Source organism: Zootoca vivipara, chromosome 15 (assembly GCF_965207765.1).
Source record: "Zootoca vivipara chromosome 15, rZooViv2.hap1.1, whole genome shotgun sequence".
In the NCBI taxonomy this organism is placed as follows: Eukaryota; Metazoa; Chordata; class Lepidosauria; order Squamata; family Lacertidae; genus Zootoca; species Zootoca vivipara.
The window spans coordinates 20,920,987-20,942,465 of NC_142598.1; the positions used below are offsets into that span (position 1 = coordinate 20,920,987).

General features: G+C 47.8%; 1 protein-coding gene across 3 annotated transcripts in view; it reads left to right on the plus strand.

Annotated features, from left to right (window-relative positions):
- Positions 1–4,085: 4,085 nt before the first annotated feature.
- The window catches only part of MFHAS1 (multifunctional ROCO family signaling regulator 1), a 48,464-nt gene continuing 31,070 nt past the window's right edge, over positions 4,086–21,479 (plus strand). Inside the window, exon 1 of one of the 3 annotated variants that reach the window (XM_088658864.1) lies at positions 4,086–7,750. In XM_088658864.1, the coding sequence (XP_088514990.1) occupies positions 4,402–7,750 (3,349 nt within the window). In that variant the 5' untranslated portion in view covers positions 4,086–4,401. The remainder of the gene's footprint in view (positions 7,751–21,479) is intronic. The other 2 variants (XM_060269124.2, XM_035140531.3) reach the window with 2 other exon arrangements.

Sequence of the window (21,479 nt, forward strand, 5' to 3'; positions counted from 1 at the left end):
CAGCAAGACAGTTTGCGACCTAAAGGATTCTTCTGTATCTTCCCATCTTAAAATGGAGCCTTCAACTCTGGAATATGTCTCCAATGTGTCTTGCAAGTAGAGGTAGAACAAATGTTTGTAGGTTATAGAGTGGTACTGAAAGCAACGACAAGATGACATAATAAATGGGAAACAGACGTCAAAAGGTAACTATGCAACAGGGCAGGCAAAACTATCACCGATACATGATGTGGCTGTGGTAGTAATAATTCTAGGATGCCAACTATTCTTTTTCCAATTTTCTTTTCTGCTTTTCTCTCCACAGGTCTCTCCAAACAGCTCTTCTTAACATCTTAAGGTTTTCTTTTCCCTGAAAGAACATTCGCAGAATGTTCTCTCAGGTTTTGCTTTTCCCCTTGTTGCATTGCTCAAAAAAAAGCAAAAGACGCTGGTGGTCGGCGCTCCTGGTTCCCAGGAACGGGGTTCAAATCCCTGCGGTGTCCATGCTTACTTCCAATGCAACTGCTATCTCTCTCTATCCCTCTCTCTGTCTCTCCCTCCCCCTCTCTCTCCCTCCCTCTCTCTCTATCCCTCTCTATCTCTATGTCTCTCTATCCTTCTCTATCTCTCTCTATGTCACTCTCTCCCTCTCTATCTCTCTCTATCCCTCTCTATGTCTCTCTATCCCACACTGCCCAAATAACGATTGGCTCCCTTTTTCTTAAGCCAAAGCTTTAGCATGGGAGGGTGGTGACTTCAGTGACTGAGCTTGATTCTTAACTCCACCATTGCACTAAAGGACCATTTCAAGCACTACCTTCAAGGTTCCCAAGACGGGGTTCAAGTCCCTGCGGTGTCCTTGCTAATTTCCAATGCTAACTTCGAATGCAACCATCTATTTTCCCTTATATCCCTCACTTCCCCAAGTATTAGCATGAGAGGGTTTTTGGGTGGGGATTTCAGTGAATAAGCTTGGTTCTGAGAACCAATTCAAGCAACCTTTGCACTGTGCTGTGTGCTCTAATGATGCTCCCCTGATGCATCACCAGCGTGTGTCTAGATAGGCTGGATCATGTGGGTGCTTCCTATCCTAGCATTCCCAGGTACTAAGGAGTACTACTCCCCTAGTACTTTTTAAAGGAGAATCTAATTTCACATCTTTGTTTAGGAAACCACACATACATGCAACCTATTTAAATTATATGGAAAATGGACAGGGTCTCAATGACAGAGAAACTGGTACCACATGCACACATGAGCAGAAGAAGCAGGGCAAAGACAGGGTGGTCAGTGTCCTCCTTTGGAGAAGACTTGTGTCCATTTGAAGGGCTATCAGAAGGTTAGGATAGTGGCAGCATAAGGACAGGGGGCAGTTCTCTGTATGATGACCTATTTGAATGGCTATCTATTTCAAATCTGGTTTAAAAAGAAATGAAAGCAGGGGCCCTGGAACTGCCCATCAGAAGCCAAACTGAGCACATGCACACAGGCCATGGTCTTCCCCACTACAATGAGATGTATTGTATTCCTCTATAAAAATTATAGGGAGATATCTAACATTAGTCATTTCTTAAAATCATGCATCCAGCTAATTCATACTTAGATTCACCGAAAGCAATGGGTCTACTTTGTATTACTCAGTAGGGTAGTAATCATTTTTTAATGTGCATCTATATACAGCATTTGCAAATTAGTCTCCTCTTTCTTTTCAAGACATGTGTCAAAGAGGCCAATTTCTGCAATTCAGAGCATCTAGCTGGAGGCTGAAGGGGCAACAACGTTTAGTGAGCAGGAAGAACCTGTGGAAGGAAGCAGTTCAGACTCCAAGGCTGAAGCAGAGGAAGGGCGTCAAGAGACAGCTGAGGAATCCAGGGAGTCTCCCTCTCCTGCTGTGACAAGCTCCCCTCCAGCCTTGTCTCCAAGAACGCACAGAATAATGAGGAGAGTGGAACAGAGGACAAAGATGCTCAGATGCTGATTGAGACTGCTTGGGAGAGGAGGAGCCTTAGAAGGCAGGGACCGTCAGTCCTGACAGGGGCAAGACCTAATGGGAAGTGTCACTGAGTTGTATGTTCATTTCCTTGAATAAAAAGTTGACTGAGCACTGACAACTGGCTTTGCTTTTTCGTGCTGACCTGCATCCCTGGCAGCCAGGCCCTTTGTGTGTGTCCCCCGATCATGGGAAGTACAGTTTGACCCTAACTTTACTTAGGCAGGAGAGATTATTGGTCAAAGCCCAGGGTGTCCTGGTTGTTGCCCACCATAAAGGAAGGCTGTAGCTCCATAGCTGCCAAGTTATCCCTTTTTTAAAGGGAAATTCCCTTATGCTGAATAGGCTTCCTCGTGAGAAAAGGGAAAACTTGGCAGCTATGTGTAGCTCAGTGGGCAGATCTCATGCTTAGCATTTAGAAGGACCCGGGTTCAATTTCTGGCATCTCCAGGTACGGGTGAGTCCAACTCACAATATCCTTTGATATGACCACCTGTTGAAAATCTTGGCATATTGCAGAGATGGCAAAATGGATGGCACGAAGATACAAATTTAGAATATTTTAAGGAAGACTGGAAACCCTTTCTAGTCTAAATAAAAGGTTATTATTTCCCCTATGCAAGGATCACAGCGGATCTTCAGTGGATGATCATAGACATATCTCACCCTGAATTAACCTCACAAGGCTGCTGGCGTGAGGTAGAATGTGAGCTCCTTGGAGGAAGGGCATGATAAAAGCGAAAAGTAAATAAAGAGACACCTGTGTGGACCTTGGTCTCTAATAGTTAACTGCCATCTTTTCTTCCTCCACAAGGAAGTGGGAATAGAACCGAGAGAACTCAAGAAGCTTGGGTTGGGCAGCGTAGAGAGGGACAAGGAGGCGAGACCATTGTCTACCGTAACTGCAGTACCGGTAGTGATCCCATGTTGCTCTCATTTATTTCAGTAGTGCTGGAGTCGGTAACCTTTGGGCTGCCAGATATTGCTGAACTTCAGTCCCCATCACCACTGGTCACTGCACATACTGGGGCTGATGGGAGCTGTACTTCAGCAACACCTAGCAGGCCAAAGGTTCCCCCACACTGGCAGCTAAGTATTGTTCCTGAGAATTTCCCCCATGGATTGAAGCAGTTCACAAACACACACAGAGAGAGGTATGGAGTGCTCTCCAAAATGAATTTAAAAGTTCTCAACTTCTACTAAATGGTTGGCTCTGACTTGGATGTGTGAATGGGTAGCCATATATATAATTACACAAATGTAATTAATATTGCTCACTGGAAGGACAGGTCCTGAAGCTGAGGCTCCAAGACTGGCCATCTCATGAGAAGAGAAGACTCCCTGGAAAAGACCCTGATGTTGGGAAAGATGGAGGGCACAAGGAGAAGGGGACGACAGAGGATGAGATGGTTGGACAGTGTTCTGACCAAACTGCGGGAGGCAGTGCAAGACAGGAGTGTCTGGTGTGCTCTGGATCATGGGGTCACAAAGAGTCGGACACGACTAAACAACAACAACAATTAATATTATTTACCCTTTTTTACACAGACTGAACTTTCACATTGTAGCACACCAGTCCCCGGGCTGAAATACCCTGGCTTCCTGTAGGTCTGAACCTTAGGTGACCTCAGGAATGCCAACTTGAATAAAATGGGGGGGGGCAGGTAAGCCCCACCCCACCTAATCAATCACAGGACACCCATGGGCATAGGCAGGGGGGCAGCTGTCCCCCTAAATCAATAAAAAGTACTTAACTGAGGTTCTGCCCCCCACATAAAGCCAGCCCCCCAACATAAAGCCTGGCTCCGGCAGACACAAACCATTTGAATGGCAATGACCATCAAGCGGGGTGGCGGCTGGCCCTCTTCAAATATTTTATGGGGGGTGGCGAAGGGACCCTTGGCCCCTCGGAGTTGCCTCCTTTGGGTGAGGACGGCGAACCTAGTTCATAGATGTGAGCCGGCAGCAAAGGGAAGCGAGGAAAAACCTCCGCTCCAGGCTGGCGCGCCCTTTCTTCCTCCAAGGGCGGCTCCGACCAGGCGTGCACTGACGTGCCGAGGGGCGGCGCTGCTGCTGCTGCTGTTGCCGCCGCCTCCGCCTCCACGGGCACCTCCTCCTGTTTCCTCCCCTCAGTCCCGGTTAGGGAATCTGCCGGCGCCGCCTTGCTGGGAGCGGCCGCCCAGGAGAAAGGATGCTCCTCCGGGCGCGGCGGCGGAGGAAGAGGCGCGGCGGACGGGACATCCCTGCGGCCGTCCGCTTCGCCAGCCTTGCCTAGCGCAAGACGCACGCAGCCTCCTCCATGGCGAAGCCCCGCGCTACGTTGCAGCGGCGAGGCCCGGCTTGCAGTGGGGAGCCCGGCGGCGGCGGCGCTGGTGCCCGGGCCCATCTTTCCTCTCGCCTCGGTGCGCCCTAAGGACTGCGGCGGCGGCGCTATGGCCGAGACGGAGCGGCCGGAGGAAGCGGCCCGGCTGTGGCGAGACGCCGCCCTGCGCACCGGCAAGCTGCGGAGCGACCTCGGGCAGCTGGAGCTGGGCTCCCGGGAGGAGAGCGGCCCGCAGGCAGAGCCGGAGCCCAAGTCCTCGCTGCTTCTGCAGCAGCACCAGCAGGAGCCGGAGCAGCCGCCGTCTCCGCTCGCGCCGTCGCCGCTGGAGACGCTGAACCTGAGCGGGCGCGGCCTGGAGGAGCTGCCCGAGGGCTTGTGCGCCGCCGTGGGCAGCAGCCTGAGCGTGCTTTCGATGCGCAGGAACCGGCTCGCGAGGCTGCCTTCGGCCGCCGCCCTGGGGCACCTGGGCCGCTTGGCCGAGCTCGACCTGAGCCACAACCGCCTGCGCTGCCTGCGCGACGACGGCCCGGCGCTGGCGCTCCTGCGCGGGCTGCGCAAGCTCAACCTCAGCCACAACCAGCTCGGCGCCGGCGGCGACGGAGCGCTGCCCGACGCCTTGGGCGAGCTGCGGCAGCTGGAGGAGCTGGACTTGAGCTTCAACCGCCTCAGCCGCCTGCCCAACGAGGCCCTGGCCCGCCTGCAGCAGCTGCGCGCCCTCGACGTGGACCACAACCAGCTTCCCGCCTTCCCTCAGGCGCTGCTGGCGCTGGGCTCCCTGGAGGAGCTGGACTGCTCCGGCAACCGGCACCTGCGGGCCCTTCCGGAGGGCATAGCTTCCCTGCGGCGCCTGAAGATCTTGTGGCTCAGCGGCACGGGCTTGGCTGCCCTGCCCGAAGGCTTGTGCCAGCTGGGGGCCCTCGAGAGCCTCATGGTGGACGGGAACCGCTTGAGAGGCCTGCCGGCCGGGTTTGGCAGCCTGCAGCGCCTCAAGATGCTGAACCTCTCCTCCAACCTGCTGGCCGACTTCCCCGCTGCTGTGCTGGCCTTGCCTGGCTTGGAAGAGCTGTACCTGAGCCGCAACCAGCTCACCCTGCTGCCCGCTGGGCTGTGCCAGCTGTGCCAGCTGCGGACCCTGTGGCTGGACAACAACCGCATCCGCTTCCTGCCCGACTCCATCGTCCAGCTGCATCACTTGGAGGAGCTGGTCCTGCAGGGCAACCAGATTGCCATCCTCCCCGAGGGCTTTGGCCAACTCAACCGCATCAGCCTCTGGAAGATCAAAGACAACCCTCTGATCCAGCCACCCTACGAGGTCTGCATGAAGGGCATCCCTTACATCGCGGCCTATCAGCAGGAGCTGGCCCACTCCCAGCCTGCCCTCAAGCCCCGTCTCAAGCTGGTCCTGATGGGCCTGAAAAACGCAGGCAAGACGCTGCTAAGGAAGTGCCTCGTGGAAGAAGAGGGCGAGGGACAAGGGCATGGAGAGCTGTCCTTTGCTGGAGCCTGCAAGGACGCTGGGAGAGCTCGAACCAAGGGGTGCTTCATGCAGACCCTAAGAGAACTGCCCCCCCAACCTCTTTCCCCCAAAGCACAGCCACACCACCGCCCCATTGTGGAGCAGCCAGAGGCCTCCACTTTGCCAGCTTCGACCTTGAAATGTTCCCATTTGGGATGTATCTCCAGTGAGCAGTGGGACATGCTCTTTTACCCTTCCCCAAAAGCTGCTGGGCAGACCCAGGTGGGACGTTTTGCTGCTGAGCGGCAGGACGATGCTCCGCGGGCCCCGTCACCAAAAATAAATGGGGAGGCGCACTTAGGATATTACCCTCCCCTACGACCCATTATGCCCCCAGCTCCCTATGCAGCAGGGTTGCCAGGCGGCAGCAAAGGCATAGAGGTGACAGACTGGACTGCAGATGTGGAAAGGGGCCTGACTTTCATTGTGTATGAGCTGGCGGGAGACCCAAGTTACGACGTGATCCAGCCCTTCTTCCTCTCTCCGGGAGCCCTCTATGTGCTGGTGGTGAACCTGAGCACTTATGTGCCACAGTGTTTTTATCCCTCCGTGGGGCACTTCCTTCACTGGCTAGGGGCAAAGGTGCCACATGCCGTGGTGTGCATGGTTGGCACCCACGCTGACCTGTGCGCTGAACGGGAGGTGGAAGAGAAGTGCTTAGACATACACCGCCAGATTTCCCGGCAGGAGAAGTGCGACTACGAGGGCCTCCAGACTCTGGCCCAGCAGGTAGACGAAGCCCTGGGGCAGGATTTCGACCTGCGCTGCTCCAGCCCCCACGTCGCCTTCTACGGGGTGTCGGACAAGAACCTGCGGCGCAAGAAAGCTCAGTTCCAGTATTTGCTCAACCACCGGCCGCAAATCCTTTCCCCGGTGCTGCCTATCAGCTGCTGGGATTGCTGCCAGGTACGCCGCTTGCGAGAGAAGCTCCTTTCGGTAGCCGAGCATAGAGACATCTTTCCCAATTTGCACCGGGTGCTGCCAAGGTCCTGGCAAGTGCTGGAGGAGCTGCACTTCCAACCGCAGGCTCAGCAGCTGTGGCTCAGCTGGTGGGACTCAGCTCGGCTCGGCTTGCAGGCAGGACTGACAGAGGACCGTCTCCAGAGTGCTCTTTCCTACTTGCACGAGAGCGGCAAGCTGCTCTACTTCGAGGAGCACCTCACCCTGCGGGAATACGTTTTCCACAACTTGCCCAGGCTCATTGACATCCTCAACGTCTTCTGCCAACGGGATGCCACGGTCTTGCTCCAGAAACTGCTTGGCAATGCCCACGTGGACGAGCTGAAGGCCACGCAGCTCCACCACTATGTGGAAGGCTTTTTGCTCCACGGGCTTCTCCCCGCCCATGTCATTCGCCTGCTCCTCAAACCCCACATCCAGAGCAGAGAGGACCTGCAGCTTATCCTGGAGCTGTTGGAGAAGATGGGTCTCTGCTACTGCGTCAACAAGCCCAAGTCCAAGCCCTTGAATGGGGCGACGGCATGGTATAAGTTCCCTTGCTATGTGAAGAACGAGATGCCCCATGCAGAGGCGTGGATCAATGGCTCCAACCTGGGCGGGCAGTCCTTTGTCGCTGAGCAGCTGCAGATTGAGTACAGCTTCCCCTTCATCTTCCCACCGGGGCTCTTCGCCCGCTATAGCGTCCAGATCAACAGCCACGTGGTTCAGCGGTCTGATGGGAAATACCAGATTTATGCCTACAGGGGGAAGGTACCTGTCGTAGTAAGTTATAGACCTGCCAAAGGCACCCAGCAGCCAGATACTTTGTCTATTGCTAGTCATGCATCCTTACCAAATATATGGACAGCCTGGCAAGCCATAACCCCGCTAGTGGAAGAACTGAATGTCTTGCTTCAAGAATGGCCAGGCCTGTACTATACTGTGCATGTCCTTTGTTCCAAGTGCCTTAAAAGAGGGTCGCCCCACCCGCATACTTTCCCAGGTAAGAATATTTTAATGCTCAGATGTTGTGTGTGTGTGTGTGTGTGTGTGTGTATTTGTGCGCACACACTCCACTGGGTTAATATCGAGTGTGCACATGTAATTGCCTCATAAGCGGGTAGATAGATAGATAGATAGATAGATGCAGGCTGTCTTTCTGCAGCTGCTTGCCGCTTTGCAAGATGTTGCAGGTAATCTCGCCTAGAAACCTGACTACTGCCAGGTGAGAGAGGTTACCCCAGGATAAGTTTGCTTACCTGTATGTGCTCCGTGTTCCACCCTGCCAAGCAGTGAGGAATCATTGCACTTCTCTGTTCCCTCCAGATTTCTGGTCAGGGTTGAAAATGTCAAATTCTCCCTCGGCGCTTGGCAGAACAATACAGGATTCACCTGCGCTTTGATGTAGGCGGTGAAATTATTACTGTGGTGATGCAAATAAGTACATACAGAGGATCAGAATACACCCCCACCCCCCAGCAAACTCTGTTGCCGTGAAGCATATTAGTCATCCGGATTTTCTAGTCAAGTGATAAGTTGGTGTTTTGTGAACATCAGGCATAAATATGTATCTGGGTGTGTGGTTAAAATGGCTGTCTGCATCTTGCCTGAATAACAGTGATACCTGGCATATTTTTATAGCCTCACTTTGTCAGCAGCTTGCACCCTTGTCACAATTATGTCACTTGGTCAAAGGATAATCTTTTCCCACTCACTGCTGTGTTTAGCAGGCAGCATTGCGAAATAATCCCCCTTTGTGCAGCTTTTACATATGCTGATGTACAAAACAGCCAAAGGGACTGATTTACTTCTGCTGGCTCCTGTACATGTTTTCATAGAGAGTTCATGTTTATTTCTTCCTTAGATTCCGTATTCTGTTCTTCCTTCAGTCAGTTTGGCAATTTCCTATGTGTACAGCATGTGTGCGCGCACATATGTCGTTGCTTTGAATCTTAACAAGACTCCAAAAGCAACCATATATTGCGGCCAGCCAAGTGTTTGGTATTCTCTCTGTCCGCCCACTCCCGCCCCTGCCTGCGCTTAAATGCTGAGTATTGAAAAAGCGGGGGTGGGGGTGGGGGCTTGGGAAAGCCACAATAGATGGTTGGTGGGCCTGTGTGTTGTGCAGACCTGATGAATAGTATGTGAATGTATTCTTAACACTTTGGAATACTTGCAAAGCAAATTGATTTAGGGGATGTGTTTCAATCGCTGGCTTTTAAGATAAAAAAACCCCCAGATAATCTCTGATGTTAGAATTGCCTGTAAAAGGGGCGCGGGGAAATGTTAGGTGGAGGTGATTGCTTTTTTGGTTTCTTAATGTTGACAGTGGCCAACAAGGAGGATTACTGCATATGGCATGTATATTCATCCCCCTTTTCCCTCAAGTCTGGTAGGTTTCTGTATTGTTTCAATACAAATGTTGACCAGAGGCGATAGTGGGGGTGGGTGGGGATGCCCTCTCTATGGGAAGCTGTGCCTCTCTCTCCAACCGCATCAGTTATCTTAAAGATAATGGGCCGGGTCCAGCTATGTAGGTGTGGTCGTGGGAGCCAGGGCAACACATTCTGCCAGTGCAGGGTGGTCCAACTTTTCATACCAAGTGGGGCACAAGAGCATGGAACCAACGGGATACACGTTGCCATGTCATGCGGGTGGGGGACGGACGGAAGGGACAAGGCCAAAATTTGGCATCTTCCCAAAGTCCAGCATATCGCTTACCCATAGCTGCCAAGTTATCCCTTTTTTCCAGGGATTTTCCATTATGCTGAATAGGCTTCCTCGCGAGAAAAGGGAAAACTTGGCAGCTATGCTTACCCGGCTTTGGAAAGATGGTACAAAGGGCATCAAATGTTGCCAAGAGGCCTTGAAGGTTTGTGTTGGATCACGTTGCCCTTGTGAAATAGGGCTTCCATTGCCCACTGGGTGCCCTCCCACATTGGCTCTGGGGTGTCTAGAGAACTCCTAGAACAGCAAGGAGGACAGAGAGGGGAGATGGTTCTGTTGGGCAAGCTGAAAGCTTTGCACTGGTGGAGCTATTAGAGGAGTACAACAACATGGAATTCCTCCCAAGCTATTGTGCAGTCGTACACCTGCAATCCTGAAAGCTGTTCAGATTTGATCTCCTTTTAACTGTGTCCTAGCTTGCTCCCCCCCCCCCGTAGAATTCAAAGGGAGCCACTGAAAAGTCATTCAGGCCCTCTTTGGATAAACTTGTTTGGGGTTCTTTTCCCCGCTATGATACTAGCCAGTGATGTGGAGCAGAAAATGACATCTGTGGGGAAATTTCTATTTCATAAGTCAATTAGCAGCAGTGAATGGATGTCAACTGATAATAGAAAATTTGAAAATGCAATACTGTATGTGAAACTTGACGGTTTCAAAGCTTTAAGTTTTGTTTACTAAAACCAGGAAAAATAAACAATAAGAAAAATAAAAAAAAGTCAAATGAAAGTCAAATGAAAATACAATATTTGAAAATACAGCATTTGAAACGTGATAGTTTCTTAGTTTTCAGTTTTGTTTCCTAAATGCAGGAAAAATAAACATGCTGAATTTGAACACTCGATATCTAGGGGCATCTAATTTTTTTTGGGGGGGGTGAAAACTGAAAGTTTTATAGTGCAAGTTGCCATAGGAAAAGTCTCCTGGTTCCAGTTTTTTCTGGAAAGTTTGCGTCATTGCAAATGACCTTTATGCAGAAAGGCAATTAAGAGGAAAAAAAGATGCACTGGTTTGCTGGAATGATTTCTTCCTTAATTATGAAAGCTACTTCCACTATTGTGGTCCCCTCTGAGCCCCAGCAAAGAGTGACTCTCTGAGTCACTCACTGCAAGAGAGGGTTGCAAAATGACTGCCTCGCTCTCCTCCCCCTAGTCTAGGTTTCAATTGTGGGAGCAGGCGAGAGGACAGCCAACACAAAGAGATTGTGGTTGCAGTGGTGACTCACAACTTCTCTTCAGTGTGATAGCTGGAGACTTTCTGATGACGGTTTGTTTTGAATTCATTACTTGTGTGCAACCAGTTGATACTTTCCTGCTTTAGTAATGCAGACTTGAGTCAGAACGCCGGAAGAGTATTTTTGGCAAGCGGAGCGTATGTTGGCATAAAATCAAGTCAAACTTCTGACCTTAATAAGCAATGTGTTTATGGGACTTTTCTTTCAACAAAGTACTTGGGAATGTACTTCATAAAGATTGGGGGGGTTGAGTTAATTTTACTCTTATTCAAATGTGTGTTTTGGCTCGTTTGGATTTTTCTTAGACTGTGGTTAGTTTTTGACCTGCCTTGCTGCTGCTGCTGCTGCTTCTACACGCCTGGAAGTAAGCATCAGTAGAAGTCATTTCAGAGGGCTCAAGTCTTCAGATTCATGGCATCTGTTAATGCAGCAGGCCCCTGTTGATTTGATCTTAGGTAGAGTTTCTGCTGTCAACATAACAGGGTCAGTCAGGGTTGCCCACAGCAAGTTCTTTTATATTGTCTCCAGAAGGTGGGACTTCACAGTTTCCTCCATAGCAGTCTTGTGATTCTGCGAGAGAGAGCAGCCAATGTCTGGTAGATTTTGTGTGCTTCTCAGTGCTTTTTCTTGGCGGTACGCGCTGATACGCAATACCAGCACCGTTTTCCAACAGCTTAAAGTAAGAGAGCAATGACTGGCAGCTGCAAAATCACCTGCGCCTTGGAAGCCCTTCCAGGATCCCCTTTCCCTCCTTCCCACCTCCTCCAATTTCTTAGCATTGCTGGTGATGAGCACCACACTCCACCCAGCTGTTGCTCAACCAATCCCATTGCCAGAAATTAACCCCAGCCCCGGCCTCAGCTGCCTCCTCAGACAACTCAAATTTGGCCAATGAGAGAGACTGTTACAGGTGACTGACTGGTTTCTTGGTGGGTGGGTGAACAGGTGAGGAGCGGTGACTGGCAACTCTGCAAGCCTATGGAGGCATGATTTGCAAAGACGGAAGGCGCCGGCAGCCAATGAGCTTTGAGAACAGAGGGGAGGGGGTTGAGGGAAATAAGCTACCGTGAGAAAGGCACTTCCTGTGCCTCGTCCCACCACAACAGGCACAGTTTCCCTCCCCTCTTCCAATCTCCTTTTGCAGCCATGTCACCAATGGAGACTGTGGTTGCTGCATGCGCAGGACCTTGCCTCAGCCGGATAGTGGGAGTGCTTCTTTTGGGAGTGAGGTGGGTGTGCCTTTGAGTGGTACAGTAAGTACCGGCCCCTTTTTTCTGGAAAAAAAGCACTGGTGCTTGTGTTCTTGCCTGTCGTTACTTAACATAGGGCAATCAATCTACTGGGTGCTTTAGAGAGCAATAATGACAGTTCTTTGCCACCAGGGTGGTCATAATCCGAGTATTGACTGTTACAGAGACATAACAAGGGGCAATAACTGAGGAAACACAGTTAAGAATCCCTTCAGTCCAATGCTATGTTCCTGCCATTCTTAAATTTATAGTATCTTGTTAACCAAGCCAATCATCCCATAAGGAAAATTAGCATCTGTTTGTGAGCAAAGTTCATTATCCCTCTCTAAAATGCTTGTTGGAAACCGGGTGGCCCCTCCAATTTGGCTTTCTGTTGATATAAAAATTGCATTCAGGTACTAATAATTCTGCAGATAACTGCTAAACAAGATTTTAGTTTTAAGTATATGCGAACTTCTGAAAATGTGAACCACACACTGAAATCATTCAAGGACAAGACGATCCCGATGAGCCCAGAGGATACTGATTAAAGGCTCTGCTATTTTCAGGTCACCTTCATCATTGGATTAAAAACATACAGATGAAGCCATCTTATGCCAAGTCAAAGCATTGGACATCTAGCTCAGCATTGTCGACATAGACTGGCAACAACTTTCCTGGGTTTCAGGCAGGAAAAATTTCCTACCTTACCCTAACTGGGGATTGAATCCTGGGGCTCTGCCAGTGAGCTAAAGCCCTTCCTCAAGGGTTACAGATTGCGGGGTCAGAGGAACTCCTTCCTGGGAAGAGATTGGTGAAGTTCATATATGTTTGGTCAGGCCTAAATAGATCAGCTGGTGAAAGACCCTTTGTTTCATTCTGAATTTCTCACCTTGCTTGGAAATGTGTTCCTCTTTCCTCTTCAAAAGAAGGAAGAACAAATACGTTTCAGAGCATGACTACATATTACTTGCAGCTGGTTGTAGTGAAGCCCAGCAGTTAGTGCAAACCGTGGTTTACAAATCCACTTAAAGTCATGGTTTCTGTTTCAGGTCTATGGTAGAACCATAGTTTATATTAAGGGTTGTGCTTGGATTGGTGACTTGGTAACCTAGGTTTAAAGTCTGACAAGGGAAAGAGGCAAGGGAAATCACTTGGAGAGGAGCCTGCATTCTCAAAGCTGGTGCTGCATTTAAAAACGTTTCTGGGGAGCCATTATTACGTGGCATTGGAGTGTTGTAACATAGAAAACCCTAGAGCAGGGAGTGGCTAACAGAGCTAGAAAGTCAGATATAAAAGTTAGGCAGTAAACCAGGGTTATAGTCACCAAAACAAAATGCCTAGTTGCCATTTTTGAGCCAGACAGCTCAAAAGTCACATTTTTCAAAATGACTTATTGGTTCCTGAAATTCACTCTGATTGTGCAGATAAAATATAATTCTACAGGATGTGTTGCTAGTATGTGAAAGCAGTCAAGATCCATGGATCCACAAGCATACACCTCCAGATGGTGATGTCATGTTCCATCCTGGTGACCGGGCATCTTCGCTTGGTCACAAGCGGCCAATAGCCAGCTGCAAAATGAATTTTGAACGCCGGTGGCCCTCTAGTGTTGTTGAACTCTAATTCCCACTATCCTTGATGTGTTAGCCATACTGGCTGGAGTTTATGGGAGTCTTAACAGCCATAGGAGAGCTACAGGTTAGTTAGCATTGCCCTATAGGAGCAGTGTTACACGATAGGGTCACTGTGGGGAAAGCATATTCGCCAACTGGAATATTCGCCAATGGGACCAGGGGCAGGGTGTGTGTGTAGACTTTAGAAAAATTATTTTGAGCACCCTGATTAAGAATGATCTTCTATGTTAAAAAGACGACCTAACTTTCCGTATATTTAAGGCCTGAGCTTTTTATGTTCAACTTGGGGTTCTGGTTTTAGGTATGCCTTGTGAATTTAAGAACACCAGGCAGCTTGATGTGACAAACGATAAAGGAGCATGCAGAAGACTACCGATGAGATAAGCACATTTCAGAGACTCTCTTGCATACCCCAATTGAGGATTTGCATTGCTGTCTTTTTACAATTGTCTCATTGTGCGTCTGAATATATTCTAGCTAGACTAAAGAATCTAATGCATGCTGTCTGAGTCACTAAATGATGCAAAGAGTGCTGCTCCCGGGATCTCCCCAGACACTCGGATTATGGGAAGAGGAGTGGGTTAAGGAGTTAACTGATTGGTTAAGTGGTTTTGAGAAAGTTCTGTAAAGTGTGGAATGGTTATTATAGTCCTAATCCCATTTAGAGACTAAAAGGGTAGGATTTGGGGTTTATGTTTCTTCCAGATTAGTTAATTTGTGCTAGAAGTCATGAAATCTTGTGAACACCTCTCTTGAAATATGCAGGCCATTTTCTATTTCATGTAACAACAAATAACTGTATGCTTATGTTGTTTGGCTCTGTTGAGACTCCAGTAAAATTTTCTGTAAACAATTCCCTGAACTTGTGTTGCTGTCCTATGCATGCTTATTTGGTGGTAAATCCTTCTGAAATCAGTGAAGTTATTTCGTGAGTAAGCATGAATGAGATCTGATTGTTAGAAAACTAGCTCGTAAGGGAGAAAGGTTCTAGCCTAGCCTTCAACCTGAATTGCCAGCCAGATGGGCGGGGTATAATATTATATATTATTATTATTATTATTATTATTATTATTATTACATGCAAAAAAGGTTCCTGTGCAGGTATCAAAACAACATGCAAAGGTATCAAACATGCAAGTTTGACATGCAAAGTTGCGGGATTGTCGAGAGATAGAGACATTACTGTCAACAGTTGTGATCGTTTCTGAATTAGAGCATTGTGCTCACAGTTTGTTCAGATACAACAGCAATGGAGGGGAGAGACAGCATTAGCCTTTATGAAGCTGCTTTGTTTGTTAAATTTATGAGGAACTGCATCTTTATTAGAAGCTACGTCTGTTTTCTCCCAAATGAAAGCAATCAATGAAGTTGTTCATACTACCGTATATAGCTCAACTCAATCTTCAGAACTCAATAATCCAGCCATTGCATCAGAGAGCTGACTATGAAATTCAAGAAACGTATTCTTTGAGAGTGTTTTGCTGCCTCTCATGGAAAAGGCATGGTAGGACAGAAGAACTAAACCTTTCCAAAGAGCCTCCATAATACGCAAATACCACTATGAGTGAAAGGAGAAGAGGTCCAGTGGTACTGTACGAAGTGCCATGCAGATGGATTCTGAGGACCAAAAATATCTAGGAGAATGCTGATCCTGTAATGTTAAAGATGCTGCTTAGAGGGCTAAAGCTGACATTTATCTATACTGATAAGAAAATACCTTAGTTTTCAAGAGTCTAATCTACATTCCAAATATCACATGGTACAGGCCTCCTAGAAACAGGTATGTCAAAATAATTGATCCTACACAAACTACAGTGTCACAAAGAAGACTAGAAGGTATTATAGCTTTTTAAAATGTTAAATTCAGTAGGGTTAAAAATATTTTGAAAAAGTGTTTATTTACATTTGTAAGGTTGCACATCACTCACTACCTGCTCTGCAAGTACTCTTGTAAGATTAATTTTTTGCAACTCAAAATCCCTGGCGCCCTTACTAGTAATGTTTGAGCCCCTGAAAGACGTCCCCAGGAGCAATTCCAGACCCTTGTGTTCCCCCTCCTCTTCGGACTTTCTCAAGCGTTTTGTTTGTAGCATGGTATCAGTTAGAAGGAAATCATACTCCACTCTCCAGCCTTGCACTTTAAAACAAAAGACCCTAAAGAAATTTGCAAATGCCGTCACATATTTGCAATACTTAATGAGCTCACGTTGACTTTTGTGCTCCCAAACATGTCTAGAGGGGAGAGTGTAACCAGCCTTGTGTGACAGAATAGCGTCTGATCACGGTTGCTGGGTCAAGCAGCTGTATTGTTGATCATTTGTAAGTTTTAGCAGGAAGCTGGGAGACAGCAGGTTCCCTGTTAATCCCTTCCCACCCAAAACTGCACTGGCTAGCTGTTACAGCTTAACTCTAGTGCACCTACCCCATCTTCACTTGTTAAAAACATCTCTCATTTTCCAATAACGTGAATGAGATGTCAGGCGTGTCTGCTTCTCTTCATTTGCATGCCACTGGAAGAGATCAGAAAGACATGCTTTTGATTTTAAACTAACAATAGTTTCCCATGACATCCACACTCAGAGATACCTGGTTTGACTGTAGTTAGTGAAAATAAGCCAGGAGCAAGCATGTTTTTATGTCCTGTTTTTTGTTGTTCTCAAATCAACTTACTTAGAGTAGGGGACCAGGGTAATGCCATGCTGTGTGGCAATGGTTGCCAACAATGCACATATACGCCCATAGAGGCCTTTCCGACTAAGTGTAGGAAGAACTTTCTGAAAGTAAGAGCTGTTAGGCAGTGGAACAGACTCTCTTGAAGGGTGGTGGACTCTACTTCCTTGGAGGTTTTGAAGCAGAGGTTGGATGGCCACCTGTCATGGATGTTTTGAGATTCCTGCATCGCAGGTGGTTGGACTAGATCAGGCATCCCCAAACTTCGGCCCCCCAGATGTTTTGGACAACAATTCCCATCTTCCCCGACCACTGGTCCTGTTAGCTAGGGATCATGGGAGTTGTAGGCCAAAACATCTGGAGGGCCGCAGTTTGGGGATGCCTGGACTAGATGACCCTTGGGTTCCCTTCCAACTCTGCAATTCTATCATTCTATGAATGATGCCATTGTGGTTACTCCTAGACTGCAAGCCTAAAGCTACCAACTTGGGTATACTTCCTTGGGAGGAAGCCCCACCAAATTCATCCAAGGAATTGAGCTTCATGGCTGCAACCCTAAGCATAGGAACAAAGGAAGCTGCCTTATAACTGAATTACCCCAGTGCTCCCATCTGGCTTTGTATCAATGACTGACAGTGTCTCTAAGGATTTCCTCCAGCAGCCTTATCTAGAAATGCCAGGGACCTAATCTGTGACCTCCTCTATACAACACACACACCCCACCAGTGTGTTATAGTTGTGCCCCCAAAGCACACTGGCCAGATCACTGGGACTTCCTTCTAAGCAGAGTTAGGGTCAACCTGCACTTCCCATGATCAGGGGGAAAACAAAGGGCCAGGCTGCCAGGGCTGGAGTCAGATGCAGGTCAGCATGAAGAAGCAAGGCCAGTTGTCAGTGCTCAGTCAACTTTTTATTCAAGGAAATGAACATACAACTCAGCAACACTTCCCATTAGGTCTTGCCCCTGTCAGGACTGACGGTCCCTGCCTTCTAAGGCTCCTCTCCCATGCAGTCTCAAACAGCATCTGAGCATCTTTGTCCTCTGTTCCACTCTCCTCATTATTCTGTGCGTTCTTGGAGACAAGGCTGGAGGGGAGCTTGTCACAGCAGGAGAGGGAGACTCCCTGGATTCCTCAGCTGTCTCTTGACGCCCTTCCTCTGCTTCAGCCTTGGAGTCTGAACTGCTTCCTTCCACAGGTTCTTCTTGCTCACTAAACTTTGTTGCCCCTTCAGCCTCCAGCTAGATTATCTGAATTGCAGAAATTGGCCTCTTTGCTTATAGTGGCCACTGACACATGCCTTGAAAAGAAATAAAGAGGAGACTAATTTGCAAATGCACATTTGGATGCACATTTAAAAGTGATTACTACCCTACTGAGTTATACAAAGCAGACCCATTGGTTTTGGGGAATCTGAGTATGAATTAGCTGGATGCATGATTTTAATGCATGACTAATGTTAGATATCACCCTATAATTTTTATAGAGAAATACATTGCATCTCACTATAGTGGGGAAGACCATGGCCTGTGTGCATGTGCTCAGTTTTCTGCCAAGGTGCTCACTTCTGATGGGCAGTTCCAGGGCCCCTGCTTTCCTTTACTTTTAAACCAGTTTTGGAATGGACAGCCATTCAAATAGAGGTCATCATACAGAGAACTGCCACCTGTCCTTATGCTGCCACTATCCTAACCTTATCCTGCCACCTGTCCTTATCCTAACCTTCTGATAGCCCTTCAAATGGACGAAAGTTTTCTCCAAAGGAGGACACTGACCACCCTGTTTTTGCCCTGCTTCTTCTGCTAATGTGTGCATGTGGTACCAGTTTCTCTGTCATTGAGACCTTGTCCATTTTCCACATAATTTAAATAGGTTGCATGTTTGTGTGTGAGTGAGTGTGTGGTTTCCTAAACAAAGAAAGATGTGAAATTAGACTCTTTAAAAAAGTACTAGGGGAGTAGTATGCCTTAGTACCTTGGATGCTAGGATAGGAAGCATCCACATGATCCAGCCTATCTAGACACATGCTGGTGATGCATTGGGAAGCATCATTAAAGCATAAGGCACAGTGCAAAGGTTGCTTGAATTGGTCCTTAGATGCCATGGCGGAGTTCAGAACAAAGCTTATTCCCTGAAATCCCCACCCAAAAACCCTCCCATGCTAATACTTGGGGAAGTGAGGGATATAGGGGGAAATAGATGGTTACATTCGAAGTTAGCATTGGAAATTAGCAAGGACACCGCAGGGACTTGAACCCTGTCCTGGAAACCTTGAAGGTGGTGCTTGAAATGGTCCTTTGGTGCAATGGTGGAGTTAAGAATCAAGCTCAGTCACTGAAGTCACCACCCTCCCATGCTAATACTTTAGGTTTTTTTAAAAAGGGAGACAATTGTTATTTGGGCAGTGTGGGATAGAGAGGGATAGAGAGATAGAGAAATAGAGACGGATAGAGAGACATAGATAGAGAGGGATAGAGAGACAGAGCTATAGAGAGGGATAGAGAGAGATAGCAGTTGCATTGGAAGTAAGCATGGACACCGCAGGGATTTGAACCCCGTTCCTGGGAACCAGGAGCGCCGACCACCAGTGTCTTTTGCCTTTTTTTTTGAGCAATGCAACAAGGGGAAAAGCAAAACCCGAGAGAACATTCTGTGAATGTTCTCTCAGGGAAAAGAAAACCTTAAGATGTTTAGAAGAGCTGTTTGGAGAGAAGTGAGAAGTGACAGGCGAAGAGGATGTGAGGGCGATCTGGCTGTGACATCTGTCACCCAATTGATCACCAGGGTTGATTTGCGCTAAGGGGGTGGATTATGCTGTATCCCTCACTGCTCCATGTGCATCCCTCCCAAAGCTGCGTGCTCAGTGGAAGAGGACGACCATCCCAGATAGAAGGAGTGTACCATTCTTCAGTCAAGGGTATACAATAGCTGCGCCACACAGCTAGGACCTCCAAACAAGCTCAAGGTCCATTTGTAGGAGAACGTAGGGTAGTCAAGCTTCCAAGACTCCAGACACATCCAAGTAAGGCACTGAAGTATGTATTAAATGGTGTTCTCGGAAGATGCTTAGCAAAAAGTTTGGAGGTTCCACCAGGGGAGCACAGCTATCGTATACCCTTGACCGAAGAATGGTACATCCCTTCTATCTGGGATGGTCGTCCTCTTCCACCGAGCATGCAGCTTCGGGAGGGATGCACATGGAGCAGTAAGGGATACAGCATAATCCACCCCCTTAGCGCATTTGTTAATGAAATCATAGGCCATGATTTTAGAATTATTACTACCACAGCCACATCATGTATCGGTAATAGTTTTGCCTGCCCTGTTGCATAGTTACCTTTTGTCGTCCGTTTCCCATTATTATGTCGTCGTTGCTGTTGGAAAGGCCAGTCCTTTCAGTACCGCTCTATAACCTACAAGCATTCGTTCTACCTCCACTGGAATCCTTCACTTGCAAGACACATTGGAGACATCCTTCTTCTTTGGCGATCACTCATGTCCGAGTAAGATTGTCTTCCATAAACAAGGTTTTAACAATGGGTCTGTGACTGTGGAGGCCAATTCTGGATCCACACGTCCTTCCACAGTGGGGACATTGGTTTCTGGGCGGGAGTTGATCACGGTGTGGATTTGCCAAGCACACCTTCCTCTTAGCACGTTTCTCCCTTGCGTCCTGAGATCGAATGTGTCTTCAAAACCCATGACACCCTTTGGTAAAGGCTGTTCTCCAACTAGAGTGCTCACAGGCCAGTGTTTCCTCCAATGAGTCCAAGCTGCTGTGATGATCCCTCTCACTGTGACCTTAAAGTGTCTCAGCACAAGGATTGCAGGTGGAAAACAGATTTTCTCTCCAGCCAAGCACGAGATACTCACCTAGAAGCCCTTCAATCAGAATACGTTTGCACCTGTTGCCACCTCTGAAAAGTCCACAGTATTTTATACTTACCTTCCTTCAACTGCAGCACTAGTTTCCAGGTGGGAAGTTACTGGCAAAGGAAGCTGACTGCTAGACCTGGTTTTAAAATTGTTCTTTTGGTAAACTGGTATCACCTTCAGTGATGGAGGATCAAAATTTTTGTTTGTATAAAGTCAACGCTTTGTGTTGTCTGAGCCATGTGCCAAATAGCTGTTCCTAGAAGATGCTTAGCAAAAATAAAATCCAAAAACCTTAGTTATTACCACCAGAGAGCCACATTACGCATCAGGGACTATTTGGCCTGGCCTGTTCCATAGTTACCTTTTGAGCTCCATTTCCTATTTCTTTTTGTAATCTTGCAGATTCTGCTGGAAAGGCTTAGTGGAGTTGATGTTCTAGTCTGCTTCCTCATTTGATCCTCACAACAACCCTGTGAGGTAGGATAGGCTGAGAGATAGAGCACTTCATGGCAGAGTGAGGATTTGAACTCGAGTCTCCCAGGTCCTAATCCAGCACTCTAGCCACTCTCAGGAACTTTCTTCGGAGAAAGCACTTTCCCACAGGATCTTGGACTTGCCATGTCCCTGAGCAGTCACTCTCCAGTCACCATCAGCAGGTTCATCCTCCATATGCTTTATTTGCCTATTCAGCAAGTTTCAAACTTTCCTGTCTTTCTCTCCTTACAAGGCAACCTGAGCCAACATGAAATTAGAAGGAACTGTTTTGGCCTCTCCTTGTCTTCTTTGCTTTTCCCCCTCCACATGCACATTTCCACCTTCAGGATCAAAAAACCCAAACTTTCCATTCATGAAATGACTTCTATAGTTGCCTTTTTTTAAAAAAAAAGCCTTCTATTTTGCCTACTCATTTTTCCTCTTCTTTAAGCAGACTTCATAGCCATGTGCTCCTTCTTTTCATCCAAAGACTAATTAAATTGAAAGCTAACTAAAACTTGATTTCTCGCCCCCTTCACATTCCTTCATTTATCTTCATTTTCTCTTGGCTTTTCCAATTAAATATTTTTAATTTTCTTGATTCTTTTTAAAATATCCATATTGATATATATTTTTTTGAGTTTTTTGTTTGTCCATTTAAAGTGTGACTTTGTGTGCCTGGCAGTTCCTCCTGTTGGTCTGTGAAAAGCAATCCACAGTTACTAGTTTCTCCCCAGCCCCATCCCACCAATCCCATGGAAAAAGTTGTTTGATTGTAAAATACGTCCACTATGACTCTCCAGGAAGAGGTGGCTTCATCTGAGTGTTCAGGGCTCTTAAGACAGAGCTGTAAAGAGAGTGTGTCAATGAGATGCACCTGGAAGAGACT